The sequence below is a fragment of the Ovis canadensis genome, chromosome 23, assembly GCF_042477335.2.
Source record: "Ovis canadensis isolate MfBH-ARS-UI-01 breed Bighorn chromosome 23, ARS-UI_OviCan_v2, whole genome shotgun sequence".
Classification (NCBI taxonomy): Eukaryota; Metazoa; Chordata; class Mammalia; order Artiodactyla; family Bovidae; genus Ovis; species Ovis canadensis.
In genome coordinates, this window is record NC_091267.1 from 48,400,152 (window position 1) to 48,415,649 (window position 15,498).

Genomic DNA, 15,498 nt, shown 5'->3' on the forward strand with positions numbered 1-15,498 from the left:
CTTTAGTGTTCTCCAGTTTACACTTCCGGAGAAGGCAATGGCACCCCAGTACTCCTGCCTGGAAAATCCCATGGATGGAGGAACCTGGAAGGCTGCAGTCCCTGGGGTCGCTGAGGGTCAGACACAACTGAGCGACTTCACTTTCACTTTTCACTTTCATGCATTGGAGAAGGAAATGGCAACCCACTCCAGTGTTCTTGCCTGGAGAATCCCAGGGATGGGGGAGCCTGGTGGGCTGCTGTCTATGGGGTCACACAGAGTCGGACATGACTGAAGTGACTTAGCAGCAGCAGCAGCAGTTTACACTTCAAGTCTCTCATAGTAAAGTCTCATTTCTTTACTGAGGGTGCTTGCCTGTGGTAGACAGAGGAGAAAAGTGTGGGGTGCATGATGGGGAGGGGGAAGCCAGACCCCAGAGGAACGGCTTCTAATAAGCCAATCCCTCTCTGCCCGAATCATCTCTGGGTGCAGCTGTGAACCTGCCTGGGAGATGATTCAGAGCACGGAAGGTGGTCCTCCTTCCCACTCGGGGTCACCGGATTCCTTCGCTGGTCCTGGATGATGATAGAAAACCCAGCTGAGTGAAAGGTCATCTCAGGACAGGCTATTTTTATTCTGCTCTTGAGTGTCATTTGCATAGCCTGGGCTCCACCAAAACTCCCTGTGACTCTGACAAAAAGGACGTTTGGCGTGTTCAGACAAACAAGAGCAGCTAAAGACAAGGTTGAAGGTCCTTACTTACCTTTCCAAGAGCGTGTTCACCATTTTTTCAAATGTCTCGTCACATCTGAGAAGGGGGCTCGTGATTCCCCACTGCAGAGATTTACTGTACTCGTTCAGGCCGAAGTACAGCTTCTCCTCACAGCTCACATCCTCCTGGTTCAAAACACAGAGCAAAAGCCAGTGAGGGCAGGGCACAAGGTGTCTGATTTTCAGGGTTGGGGAGGAGGGACCTGAAACATGTTATTGCCTGAAAATTAGAAAAAATTTTGAATAAGCAAGTGGGACTATATCAGACTAAAAAGCTTCTGCACAGCAAAGGAAACAAAGTGAAAACGCAACCTACTGGATAGGAGAAAATACTTGCAAACCATTTACCTGATGAGGGGTTAATATCTAGTATCCATAAAGAGCTCGTATAACTCAACAGCAATCCCCCAATCCAGTTAAAAAGTGAGAAGATCTGAACAAAATGCTTTCATTTTTTTTCCTTCTCTTTTTTTTCTTAGCAAAATGATAGGGGCAGCTTGTTACACAGATGGCTTAGAATCACCTGGAGCTAGCAGGGTTTGAAGAACTAGAGCTACTGGGCTCCCCCAGTATCACAAATCATAAGTGACATGATTTACTGAATTCTTGTATCTTTGGGGAAAATGTTCCTCTGCTTAAAATAAAAAAATCTCCGCTCCCAGAGTCCTGCCCTGTCAGTGACCCTGAGCTTAGCACTCCCTGTCTTTGCGCAGCCATCTCTGCTTTCCCTCCAGCCCAACCCTCTGCTCCGTGGACACTATTCCCTGGAAGGTCACCAAGGACTCCTGAGGCCAAACCCTCAGTCCTTGGCCTCGCTGCTCTCTCAGCCATTCTCTTCATTACTTTCTTCCATGATTTTATCTATACCAGCTGCTTCGGTCAGTGATCAGCGTTCCTGAAAAAATATTCCAGATCCTCAGCACAGAGTCCCAGCTCCTACCCCAGCTCTGTGTCTGCCACGGCGCACTTGCCTGGCCTCTGCTCAGTTCACATCTGTGTTGTGTGCCCTCCACACGCAGCTCTACTGCTCTACTATCTTCTCTTTTCCCACTAAAGGCACCACCTTAAAAATATCTCTGCCTTTTCCCTCTTCCTCAAAAAACAAATCCTAGAAAAGTTACCATTTCTTCCATCCTCTTTATTGCCAGCACCTCTATTCTGATTGAGGTACTCGTTCATTCGAACCTGAATTATCAGAGAAGCCGGATGACTCACCCCCACCTTTCTAATCACTTTGACTTGACCTCTTATAGTCAATAAATTGCCCTAAAATGCAGCCTCTTAGTATCCACTAAAGCTGAACTCTGCACTCAGCAATTTCACTCCCAGATACATACCCAACAAAAGTGTATACAGATGTCTACTAAAAGGCATGAGCTAGAATGCTCAAAGCAGCAACTGAAATCAGTGAACAGGGTGAATAAATCAACTGTGGTGAGTCACCCAGCGTAACCTGTATACAACCAAAAGAACGACTGTTTCACGACTCATGTGAAATATAAAAGAATCTCACAATGTTGAGCAAAAGAAGTTATATATCACAGAGCGCCTGCTGCATGTCTGCATCACTTTAGTTCAGTTCAGTTGCTCAGTCGTGTCCGACTCTTTGCAACCCCATGAATGGCAGCAAGCCAGGCCTCCCTGCCCATCACCTCAGTCGTGTCCGATTCTTCGCGACCCCATGGACTGCAGCCTGCTAGGCTTCTCTGTCCATGGGATTCTCCAGGTAGAATGCTGGAGTGGGTTGCCATTTCCTCTTCCAGAGGATCTTCCCAACCTAGGGATCAATCCTGAATCTCTTCCATCTCCTGCACCGGCAGGCGGGTTCTTTACCACTAGCGCCACCTGGAAAGCCCATGTCTATTGCACAGTTCCATTTATATAGCAAACCAAGCCAGAAGAGTGCCTCCTTCTGGCGACAGAGTGCCTGGCCTCTGGAGTAAAGCTCGTGTTCTAGTTTTTCATCTGGGTGCTGGTTCCACGGGTATGTTCAGTTCGTGAAAATTCACAGAGCTGTATATTAACATTGAATAATGGTGGAACTAAAAAATATAAGAATTATGCATATTCTGGGAGTTCCCTGGCGGTCCAGCGGTTAGGAGTCAGCACTTTCACTGCAATGGCCTGGGTTCAATCCTTGATCAGGAAACTAAGATCCTGCAAACTGCGTGCACAGCCAAAAAAGAAAAAAGAGTAGGTTCTGCTATTTCTAATAATACTGCGCCTTTGCTAAAAAATCATTCACCGACGTGTAACAAGCGTAAGCTTTCCCAGCCTTGTCTCAAAGATTCCATATGTATGTTTGCAGGTTTCATTCAATCCCACTAAGTATTTTCTGAACAATGCCTGGTGCTTCCTCCTCTCTGGCCCTGCCCTGATGTCTGCTGTCGGCAGTGTCTGCTCTGTCCTTCCTCTCCTCCAGAGACCACCCCGTGCGCGCTGTCCTCGTCACCATTCCTGATGCTCTCAAATGGGTGGCACTTTCCCTCCTTCAACCCACAGACCACTTTGGCTTTTTGCAATTGTCTTCTTCTACTTTGTTTTTCTTTTCTTTTCTATGTTTGTCATTTTGTTTTTACAAATGAAAATTGTATTTATTTAAGACGTATATATTGGAGAAGGAAATGGCAACCCACTCCAGTATTCTTGTCTGGAGAATCCCGTGGACAGAGGAGCCTAATGGGCTACATACAGTCCATGGGGTTGCAAGAGTCAGACATGACTGAGTGACTAACACACAGGGTGTATAACTTGATTTTTTTCTTTTTTAAAACTATTGAAATATAATGGACATGAACATTACATTAGTTCCAGGTGTACAACATAATAATCTGCTATTTGCTTATGTTGTGAAATTATCACCACAAGTTTAGTTAACATCCACCCATCACCACATATGGTTGTAATTCTTTTTTTCTCGTGGTGAGAACTTTTAAGATCTACTCTCTAAGCAATTTTCAAATGGGCTGTACAGTGTTATGAACTATTGTTATCTTGCTGTACATTATTCATTTTATAACTGGATTTTGGTACCTTTTGACCACCTTCACCCATTTTGTCTGCCCTCCAGCCCCCACCAATTGGCAACCACCAATCTGTTTTCTCTATGTCTCTCTCTCTCTCTCTTTTATAATGTGGACTTTTTTAACGTCTTTATTGAATTTGTTACAGTATTGCTTCTGTTTTCTGTTTTGGTTTTTTGGCCAGGAGGCATTAGCTATCTGACCAGGGATGGAACCCACATGCCCTGCATTGGAAAACAGTCTTAACAACTGAACCACCAGGGAAGTCTCCGAATGAATCATTCAAAAGCACAGAACTAATCCAGGATATCGATGATTATGTCAGATCATGTTACATTTTAGGGGGACAAACTCCACAGATGGATAGTTTTGTATCTGCACGATAACCCAAAGTAGAGCCCACCGAATCAAATTCATAGAGAAGACTATTCACTAGCTTTTGGTGTTGTTATTATTTAGTCACTAAGTTGTGTCTGACTCTTTACGACCTCATGGACTGTAGCCCACCAGGCTCCTCTATCCATGGGATTCTCCAGGCAACAATACTGGAGTGGGTTGCCATTTCCTTCTCCAGGGGATTTTTCCAACCCAGGGATTAAAACCGAGTCTCCTGCATTGGCAGGTGGATTCTTTACCACTGAGTCACCTGGGAAGCCCATTCTTTAGCCTTTAGTGAATACTAATTGTAAGTATATGGAACTTTCAGAAGCTAAAGCATCCGTGAGGCTTCTGATCATGTTTTATGATGCTATTCTGCTCCCGAGGGAACTGAGAACATGAAGGTAGGGGAGAGACTCACTGTGCTGTCCAGCTGCATCCAGTGCACCTCGTTGCTGGTGCTGATTCGGGACTGTTGGGTCTGCAGAGTGTATGGACAGGAGGTGACCTGGAGCACCAGGAGGTTGAAAGCTTCCAGAACCTCTCTGCCGTTAATGACCCTGTCAGCCAATCCATGGCCTGGCTCACCATGTGACAAAGAGCCCGACATGACACTGTGGAGACATTGAAAGTCACATTAACACCTCCTCATTTACGTGACTAGATGCACAATCAGAGAGCAAAATAGAGGTCATGTCTTAGCTCCTATTTTTTTTTCAGTTCTTATTAACTGAGACCAGCAGTGGAAACAATCAGCATTTGATGTAGAAGAGCAGAAACAACCCTCTTTCTTACCCCTTTCAGACAGCTTTCAGGGACATTTTTTTTTTCCTTTTTCAGTTTGTCCATGATACACCTTGAAGTCTAAACTCCATTATCCAAGCCAAGGATATCCAAGTCTGTAGCTTGAGGTGGATTATTTTAGTTTGAAAGCCTCACCAGTGTAAGAGAGCTCTCGATCAAAAAATGATGCTGAGCAATGATCTGTGCCCCTAGAGAGATTCCCCAAACGACAAAGAATCCTTGCTGTGTTAATACACTTTGCTTCCTCCCTTGAGGCTGCTAGACCATGGAGAGGGCTCTTCCTGCCCTCTCCCCATGACCAACACTTTTATATCTTTGTTCCGTTCAATGCGGATGTACCAGGTTTCCATGCAGCCTCAAAAACACATGCGTTTGGGTGTGTGTGTGTGTATATATATATATATATATATAGTCAAAGAAGTAATCTCAATTCCCATGAGAGTTAAACAGAGAGATTCAGTGTGAAACCCTCAGAAGTTTCAAAGATGAGGTATATAAGGTCAGTGAGCTATTTCTGCTCATAGAACACAAGCAGTAACTGAACAGGATGTGGGCAAAATTTCTTTTCTTTACCTTTCCTACCCCCTTCTCACCCCTCTGTCCTTCTCTGCAAATTTAACAAGTTATGCAAGATCTTACTTACACCTGCATGGGGCTCTAGACCAGATTATGGAGTACCAAGCACATTCTAACTTCTGAACAAGTGCTTTTGTAATTCTAACGTCTCTATCACAGATCAAAAAACAAAATCCAGATGCCTAACCTCAGTGTGTCCCAAGGGAAGAAAGTCTGTGATTGCTTGAGGATGCTAAAATTTTCGGACAAACCATGATATGTAATATGTGACAACTATTTTTCCTTAAAAAAAATCTTTTTGCTTTTTCCAATCCATAGCAACAAAGATACCCCCTACCAGATAAGTACTGTGATTTGATCTGATTCCATCACACCACACATACTACCCTATCATCAAAAAGCCCATAAAGAGAATGTTCCCTTGTTTAAACTGGTAAATTGTGGAAGACTCTGAAAATGCTCTCAGATCATGGATGTGGCATCCCTACTGCTGTTAAAGGGAAGAGGGAAGAGAGAAAGGTAAGGAGGAGGAGAAATAGCAGGAGAGGAAGGAAAAGAGGGCCCGGAAAGGGAGGGTAGGAGAAGAACCAAGGAGGAAGAGAGGCTGCAACAGGGAAGCACGTGGACCTTCTGGGAGGCTGCTCACCAGCTCCTCCTTGCTGTTGCCCTTTCCCTGGAGCAGCTGAGTCCCAAGATGCTCTTAAGAGGGAATTTTAACAGGAACTTGAAACTCTGAATTTGAAAATTCGCCCACAGTATAGTTAACATCAATATTAAAGCAGTAAGAAACACTGGGAGAGCAAGGAAAGGGCAGGAATGAGTTACCCATGAGAAGATGAGCTTTCAAATTACCACCTTTTAAATCATTTATTACATAACCATTACTGTTTGAGAAGAAATATTGTATTTGCTCACTCTGAAGCAATCACCTCGTTAGTTCCACATGGGAGTTGTCATGAACTAGCACAAACAGCGTGTACGGGTTCTGTTTCACCCTTCTCATAAAAACTTCAAACTTGGTTTGTATCTCATTGTCTAGACGAACAACATATTTCTCTGCTCTCTGATAGGCTGTTCCATTTTCCTCCAGACCCAAGTCTACAAGGACACCTGCCAAGAAGAAAACAGAGATTATCTTTTTTTACGTACATATCTATGAGATAAACTTAAGTTTAGTGTCAACTGATTTACTGAGTACTAACCATATATGGAGAGATTTACAGGGTGGATAGCTTTCCTTTTCCATATTGCCCACCACTATTTGAGGAGGAAATATCAGCTTTCCTTTTCTTTAGAATACCACACTTGACCTGCCATACCACATACAAATGACACCAGGGACCAATCTGATACATTAAGTAGAAGCTTGAATAATAAGACCTCTGTCCAATCAAATTCTATTTCTATGTGAAGTGCTCTGCTATAGGCCTGCGGGGGGAAAAATGAAGCTTTGGGCTACAGCTCTTGGCCAAATTAATGTAACAGTGCAAGTTTTCCTTACCTCAAATTTAGCAACATAACACATATAAGAAAAAAGGAAAATAAAATGTAATGTCCAAAGATACCACAGGCAGATCATGAGCTTTTTTAAGGTGGTATTTTACTCATTTTATACAGTGCCAATGTTGCACAGTATACAAAGTATGGGAAGACCTCAATGAAAGTGGGATTATGTGCCAAATCAAAAGAATGAACTGAATTACTCATGAAAACTATCTTTTCAAAATGTTAGAAACTGTACAACTTTAATACTGTATCATTATCTCTGTCTATAATAAAATTACTTCTATATACAAACATCTAAAGTAGGTCTAGGTGCAAGAAGCTGTTATAATTAAAACACCAAATCCTCCTTTAAGATGAATAGACAAAGTGGTAATTATGTGAGGGGAAGGACGTATTTACTAACCTTACCATGGTGAACATTTCACAATATATATATGCATTAAAACATCACAATGTATACCTTAAACTTACACAATATGTTCATTATGGCTCAATACAGCTGGGAAAAATACTGCCCCCAAACAAGAGCGCACAGCACTCCGTAGCCCATCCCGAGACACTCAGCCCTCTGAGAGGAGGACCTTGTGACTCAAGCCTATGACCCTCTGGGGAGGAACCAGAAGACTGATCTGGGGTTAGATATGATCTTCCAAACATATTCATTTAACATCCAATATCAGCCACATCCATCAGTCCCAACTGTGTGGGAAAAAGTTTTAAATTAAGAAAGATAAGTGAAATGAAGAGACTTTTACAAATTATGTTGACTTAGTTTCATTCATCAATTTTTTCATATAAAACCAGCTCAATTAACAACGACATGCACTTAGCATCTAGATGCCATAATATTAACAGCTCTAAATGGTATAAAGGAAAGTAAGAAAAATGTTTTACAATATGAAACATTCACTATACTGGAAAAAGTGAACAGAACGGTAATTTCGCTTTCAAACTTTTTTCATTAGTCAAAGATTTTGAAACTTTTTTCTAACTTTTCTCTTTACTCAGAGATTGTTTTCAATTTCCACCCAAATGTAGTCAAATGCTATTGTGACTATTTCCAAAAGCCATCAATCAGATATTTAATTTGGCAGGTAGCCTGATTTCTTGGAAAGTGAACTGTTTATAAAGTGTATTTAACATTCAGTAGAGGTTTCTTCAGCATCTATTATGTATCAGGTACTATGTCAGGTACTGTGCTAGGCTTGGGGATACACAGGAGGGCAGGACAAAGATCTTAATCTCATGGATCTTATGATGGAGAAGACGGATATTTTTGACAAGTATCTGATGAGAGACAAAGCCCTTTGAAGGGAGCAGCTGAGCAGAGGCACAGAGAAAGGACCTACTTAATCTCTGGGGGCTTCTGTTCCTTTTTGTAAAAATGGAGAGAGTAGAGCCAGTCGAAAATTAGCCTGTATTTCCTAAGTTTATCCTTAGGAAATAAGCAGTGCAAGTTAAAAATCTCTAAATATGAAAACGTGATAAATAATTCACAAAAAGGAAAAATATATCTTGTGGATAATTGAGTTGATCACATTTCAAAACAAATGAAATGAAGCCCAATTGTGTATGACTTTTTCACATCAGGTCCATACACGCCCTTAACGGAAAGGTGAAGTTCCACGCATCTCCGAGGTCATTCTCTTACACATAACACGGTGTGTTGGTCTATGTAGCCAGCTGGCTCTGCAGTGGTGTGTCTGGGTGGAAGGAGGCACATCAGATGTACTTGATTGTTTTAGCTCTAACTGGACATTTTTAGTAGATCATCCTTACCTTTAAATTTTGTTTTAGACTTGCTTTTAGTTTTAAGTTTTGTTTCTTTCCTGGTTATGAAAGTGATAGATACTCATCTTGGGAAAACTGGAAAGTATAGAGATATATTAAAAAAGAAGAAAAAAATCATCCATGATTCTTTAACTCGAAATAAGAACTGCAAACATTTTTGTCCATTTCTTCCTGTTTTTTTTTCTTTAATGGATATTCTTCTACCTAGCTCATATTTTGCAATTGTATATCCTGACCTTTTTCACCTATAACTGCAAAGTGAGAAATAAAACCATCCACAACCAGTCTAATGATACAGTATTTATCCTTTCATAGAACCTAGTGGTCTTACACCATGTATATTAAAATGTAAACAGAATATAATTTAATATTCCAGTCTAATTCCTTTCTCCCTTCACAGCTTCTCCTTAGTGAATGTAAAACAAAAATGGGTATTGTCTCTTCCTTCAGAGGGTCTCTTTCAAGAGGTGTTAATGGCACTATTACAAGCATTTTATTTCAACTCAGTAAAAGTTTCTTGTGCAGCTACTATATTTAGAAATAAGTGGAACAATCAATTACTATAAAAACAAAAGAGAAAGAAACAAAACTATCACTCTTTACTACTAATATATTTTGGTAGCAAACACAAAAGCATCCACAGATAAATTAATTAATAAGGATTTAGTTAAGTTGATGGATTCAAAATCAATTTATAAAAATTAGTTGGATTTCTATATACCAAAAGCAAACAGGAAATGTGTTTTTAAAAAACCGTTTTCAATGATGTCAAAAAATACTGCTTAGGAATGAACCTCATAAAAGATATGTAAGACCTTTGCGGAGAAAATGAAACTATTAATGACATTAAAGAAAACTTAAAAAGAACTATATCATAAAATATAGTTAAAATTATTTTTTAAATGTATATGGCAGAGCAAAAAACCAAGAATAGTCAAGACAGCTCTGAAGCAGAAAAGGTGGGAGAGATCTATCTACCCAGAAACCAAGAATTATCAGCTGTATTATTTTATATACAAAATCATTATGTATTTGCCCCATGTTTTGGCATGGGGCAAACCCTGAAAACCGACCCCCATGTGTGTAAAAGCCTGATTTATGATAAAGCTTGCAATGTACATCAGCGGTAAAGAATGGACTCTTTAATAACCAGTACTGAAGAAAAATGAATATCGGCTCTTACCTTACCTGATACTAAAAAAAAAAAGAAATTCGGGTGGATTAAATGTGAAAGAAAAAACTCTAAAACCTTTATGAGACAATGAAGGAGAATAACTGTGTGACCTCACAGAGGATTTCTTAAACACAAAAGGCCAAAGGATAGATAAACTTTAAGATTCATTTAAGTTTATTCATCAAAGATGTTATAAACAAAAATACAAGCCTTCCAAATCTATAACTAGTATTACTAAAAAGGATTAGTAATCAGAATAGAGAAATTCCTCCTATAAATCCAAGAAGGGCAAAAAAACTGGAGCAGGCATTTCCTAGAACAAACCCAAATGGCCAATAAGCATCTGAAAAGATGTTCAATCACATTAATAAAAAGGGAAATACAAATAAAAAGCATATAAAATGGAAGCATATCAAATTAATAAAATTTTAAAAAAACAAGATAATTGTGAGGAAGAAGTAGATGAAAGACAGACTTATGTATGTTAGCATTTCTGCAAAGCAAATTCAAGGATAAACCAGAAACTAAAGAGATTGGTTACCAGTAGGAGAGTGGATGGGAAAGCGGTGTAAAGAAGTGAGAATGAAAATGGGTAAGTATGAGGAGGAAGGGACGCTTCGTACCACCTTTGGCTCTTAGAACCACAGAAAAAAGTTAATCAAGAATAGAATCGGGGATGGGAGAGTGGAGTCAGAAGGGAGAAAAGGCAGGCAACAGGGAATCCAAATGGTAACAAATGAAATCGAACATCACCATCCTGGAAAGGTGAGCATGACAACAGCAAGTCTAAGTTTAAACAAATCAGTGTGGGTTGGGAATTGCACAACTTCTAGAAAAAAAATCAAAGAAGTGAAAAAGTACATTGTAGATAACAAGAACTAGGTTCCCTTGTCAGAGAAAGAAGTCACAAATAAAGACACAAGAAGGACTAAAAGGAACCTTGCTTCACTCTGTATGACAGACCCCAGGTCCATCCACATCTCTACAAATGACCCAACTTTGTGCCCCTTTATGACTGTGTAATATTCCATTGTATATGGGAGGGAGGTCCAAGAGGGAGAGGCTATATATATGTATATATATATAGCTGATTCACTTCTTTGTACAGCTGAAACGAACACAACATTGTAAAGCAATTATACTCCAATAAAAATATAAAAAGCATCTTGCAGTGTTCATATGGAATTGGCAAGATCAGTATATAGATATAGAAATAAAGAGGTATCTGAGTCTATATTCAGGGCTTCCCATGTGGTGCTAGTGGTAAAGAACCTGCCTGTCAATGCAGAAGACCCAAGAGGCGAGGGTTCAATCTCGGTGGGGAAGATCCCCTGGAGAAGGAAATGGCACCCCACTCCAGTATTCTTGCCTAGAAAACCCCACAGACAGAGGAGCCTGGGGGCCATATATATGCCTAGGTTAATATACATACATATATTTTCTACCGCTGTGTGTTGAGCAATTACACACCAGTAACAATAAATACAGTTCCAGTTTCTCTTCATATTACTTGTTATCCTCTCTGTTTTTGCTTATAGCACTCTTAGTGGGTTTCATAAAGTAGTATTCATTGTGGTTTTGATTTTCATTTCTCCAACTGCCTAACGGTGTTGAGTATCTTTCCATGTGCTCATTGGTTATATGGATATCTTCTTTGGATATTTGCCCATTCAGATCCTTTACTCATATCTTAATTAGGCTATTTGTCTTTTCATTATTGAGTTATAACAGGTCTTTAAATAGTTTAAGTCCCTATCACAAATATGATTTGCAAATAATTTCTCCCATTTTGTGGGTTCTCTTCATTTTCTTGATGGCATCCTTTGAAGCACAAATACTGTTAAATTTTTTTAAATTATGTACTTATTTAGGCTGCACCAGGTCTTGGTTGCAGTACTCGGGATTTTCTATCTTGGTTGCTGCATACGGGATCTTTTCTTTTGTTGTAGTTGTTGCACCCTGTGGGATCTTTAGTTGCAACATGAGAACTTAATTGTGGCTTGAAGGATCTAGTTCCCTCACCAGGGATCGAACCCAGGCCCCTGCATTGGGAATGCAGAGTCTTAGCCACTGGACCACCAGAGAGGTCCCCAAATGTTTTTAATTTTGATGGTGAAAGTGAAAGTTGCTCAGTCGTGTCCGACTCTTTGCAAGTCCATGGACTATACAGTCCATGGAATTCTCCAGGCCAGAATACTGGAATGAGTAGCCATTCCCTTCTCCAAGGGATCTTCGCAACCCAGTAATCTAACCGTGTCCAGTCTGTCTGTTTGTTGTTGCTGGTAGCGGCAGTGGCGATGGTGCTCTTGGAGTCTTATCTGAGAAATCATTGTTTGATCCAAAGTGATGAAGATTTACACCCATGTTTTCTTCTAAGAATTTTATTGTTTTAGGTCTTACACTTAGGTCTTTGATCCATTTTATTGCTTTTTGTTTGTGAGGTAAAGGTCCAACTTCATTCTTTTTGCATGTGGATATCCAGTTGCCCCAGCACTATTTGTCAAAAAGATTACTTTCCCCATTGAATGGTCTTGGCCACCTGGTAAAAATTCAGTTGACCATAAATAGGAAGATTTCTTTCTGGACTTTCTCCATTCTACCCATTGACTTATATGTCTATCTTTATGCCAGTACCACAATGTCTAAACACTATAGCTTTGGATTAAGTTTTAACATGGGGTAGTCAGTCTTCCAACTTTGTTCTTCTTTTTAAATATTGTTTTGGGTATTCTGGGTCCCTTGAATTTCCACATGAAATTTAGAATCAGCTGGTTAATTTATGCAAAAAACTCAGCTGGCATTTTGATATGGAATGCATTGAATCTGTAGATCAATTTGGGGAATAATGTCATTCTTAAAAATATTAATGGGACTTCCCTGGTGGTAGAGTAGATAGGAATCATCTGTCAGTGCAGGGGATACAGGTTCAATACCTGGGGGTCTGGAAAGATTCCACATGCTGCAGAGCAACTAAAACCCATGTGCCACAACTACTGAGCCAGCAGGCCCAGAGCCTGTGCTGTGAAACAAGAGAAGCCACTGCAATGAGAGGTGCGTGTATCACACGCAGATTAGCCCTTGCTCACCAAAACTAGAGAAAGCCCAGATGGCAACAAAGACCCCATGCAACCAAAAATAAATAAACAATAAAAAAAATATTAATGTCCTCCAATTCATGAACGTACAATGTCTTCCCACTTATTTAGGTCTTATAAATTTTCTTTCAAGAATATTTTCTGTTTTTAAGAGTATAAGTTTCACACTTGTTTCATCAAATATACTCCTAAGTGTGTTATTCTTTTTGATGCTATAATAAATGGAATTCTTTTTAAATGTCAGTTTTGGATCTCTTGCAATGTTTCTGTGACTTTTTTGTAGTATTTTAAAATTTAAAAAAAAACTTAAAAAGAAGCACAACCATATAAAATATTTGCAACTGAGACACACTGCTGGTGGGAATGTAAAATATAACCAACCACCTTGGGAAAAAAATGTAGTATTATTTTAGTAAGGTTGATAAGTGTACACAATCTATGCCCCAACAATTCTACTCTGAGAAACTGTTTACCTGTGTACCAGCACTGCTTGAAATAAAATAGAAACAACTTAAATGTCCATCAGTAGCAGAAATGAATTTCTTAAAATGTGTGTTATATTCATATAATGGAATACTAAAAAGCAGTAAAATTAGTAAATTACAGCTACACACAACAACAGGATTAATCTCAGGAACATATATTCAGTATAAAAAGGAAATTACAGGCAAATGCACTTAGAGAAAGTATTTAAAGTATACAAAATTAAACAATATACTATTTAGGAGTTTTGTACAGTGGCAAAACTATAAATGAAACAAGGGAATAATAAACACAAAACTCAGCATAATGGTTACCTTTCAAAGAAGATGAATGTTAGCATGGAGAGGGGAACAAGAGTAACATATTTTAATGGGAACATGGTGTGTTCCCTATATTGTGATTTTTAATATCTCTTACAAAATTTATAAATTTGATCTGTTAAATATTTAAAGTTTCTTAAAAGGGGGAAAATAAATATATACCCCTCTTTTAGAAATTTTAAAAAGACATTAATAGGCATACAAAATCTATTTGATGGATATATCATCAAAATACAGTAACTATTTTCCCATCACTTTCTACTTTGACTACTATAGAAAAGTTGAAAGACTAGTGAAGGAATACCTATATACCCTTCAATGAGTTTCACCAGTTGTTAGTATTTTGCTATATTTGCTCTTTCTCTTCATTTTTATCCATTGTTGTTATTCTTGCTGAAAAATTTGGAAGTTAAGTCACATGTAATATTCAACCCTATATACCTCAATGTGTACTTCTTAAGAGCAATGGAATTCTCCTGTATAACTAAAATATCCTTATCATGTCCAAAGAACTGAACTAACATTGATATAATACTCTCTAGTACACAGTTTGGATTTGTACTTTTTAAATGAATTTTAATTGTAGTATAGTCATGGTATCCAGTCTCATCACTTTATGGCAAATAGATGGGGAAACAGTGGCAGACTTTATTTTTCTGGGCTCCAAAATCACTGCAGATGGTGACTGCAGCCATGAAATTAAAAGATGCTTACTCCTTGGAAGGAAAGTTATGACCAACTTAGATAGCATATTAAAAAGCAGAGACATTACTTTGCCAACAAAGGTCTGTCTAGTCAAGGCTATGGTTTTTCAGTTGGACTATAAAGAAAGCTGAGCACTGAAGAACTGTTGCTTTTGAACTGTGGTGTTGGAGAAGACTCTTGAGAGTCTCTGGGACTGAAAGGAGATCCAACCAGTCCATCCTAAAGGAAACCAGTCCTGAATATTCATTGGAAGGACTGATGTTGAAGCTGAATCTCCAATACTTTGGCCACCTGATGCAAAGAGCTGACTCTTTGAAAAGACCCTGATGCTGGGAAAGATTGAAGGTGGGAGGAGAAGGAGATGACAGAGGATGAGATGGTTGGATGGCATCACCGACTCAATGGTGATGAGTCTGAGTGAACTCCGGGAGTTGGTGATGGACAGGGAGGCCTGGTGTGCTGCCATCTATGGGGTCACAAAGAGTCAGACACGACTGAGTGACTGAACTGAACTGAACTGATTTACAATGCTGTGCTAGTTTAGGCGTATAGCAGAGTGAATCAGTTACACATATCCACATATCCACTCTTTTTAGATTCTATTTCCATATAGGTCATCATAGAGTATTATTGAATAGAGTTCCCTGTGCTAACAGTAGGTTCTTATTAGTTATCTATTTTGGATATAGTAGTGTATATGAGTTTCATTAATTGTCCCAGAGCTGTGTTTTTTATTTTTAGGTCTAAGATCCAATCAAGAATTAAGCATTGTACTTGGTTGTCCAGACTATTTATTCTGTATAATTAAAAGAGCCCCGTTTTTTTTTTTTTTTTTCTTTTTGGTCTTTTAAAAAATGCAGGTTAGGTGTTTCGTAGAGTCTCACACACTCTGG

The 15,498-nt window shown here is 39.3% G+C and overlaps 1 protein-coding gene across 4 annotated transcripts in view; it reads right to left on the bottom strand.

Moving 5' to 3' along the window:
• The window catches only part of GREB1L (GREB1 like retinoic acid receptor coactivator), a 248,531-nt gene that overhangs the window by 32,579 nt on the left and 200,454 nt on the right, over positions 1 to 15,498 (bottom strand). For all 4 annotated transcript variants that reach the window (XM_069568906.1, XM_069568905.1, XM_069568904.1 and 1 more), the window contains 3 exons: positions 6,461 to 6,641; positions 4,573 to 4,765; positions 743 to 876 (listed from right to left, as the gene is read on the bottom strand). In XM_069568906.1, the coding sequence (XP_069425007.1) occupies positions 743 to 876; positions 4,573 to 4,765; positions 6,461 to 6,641 (508 nt within the window). The remainder of the gene's footprint in view (positions 1 to 742; positions 877 to 4,572; positions 4,766 to 6,460; positions 6,642 to 15,498) is intronic.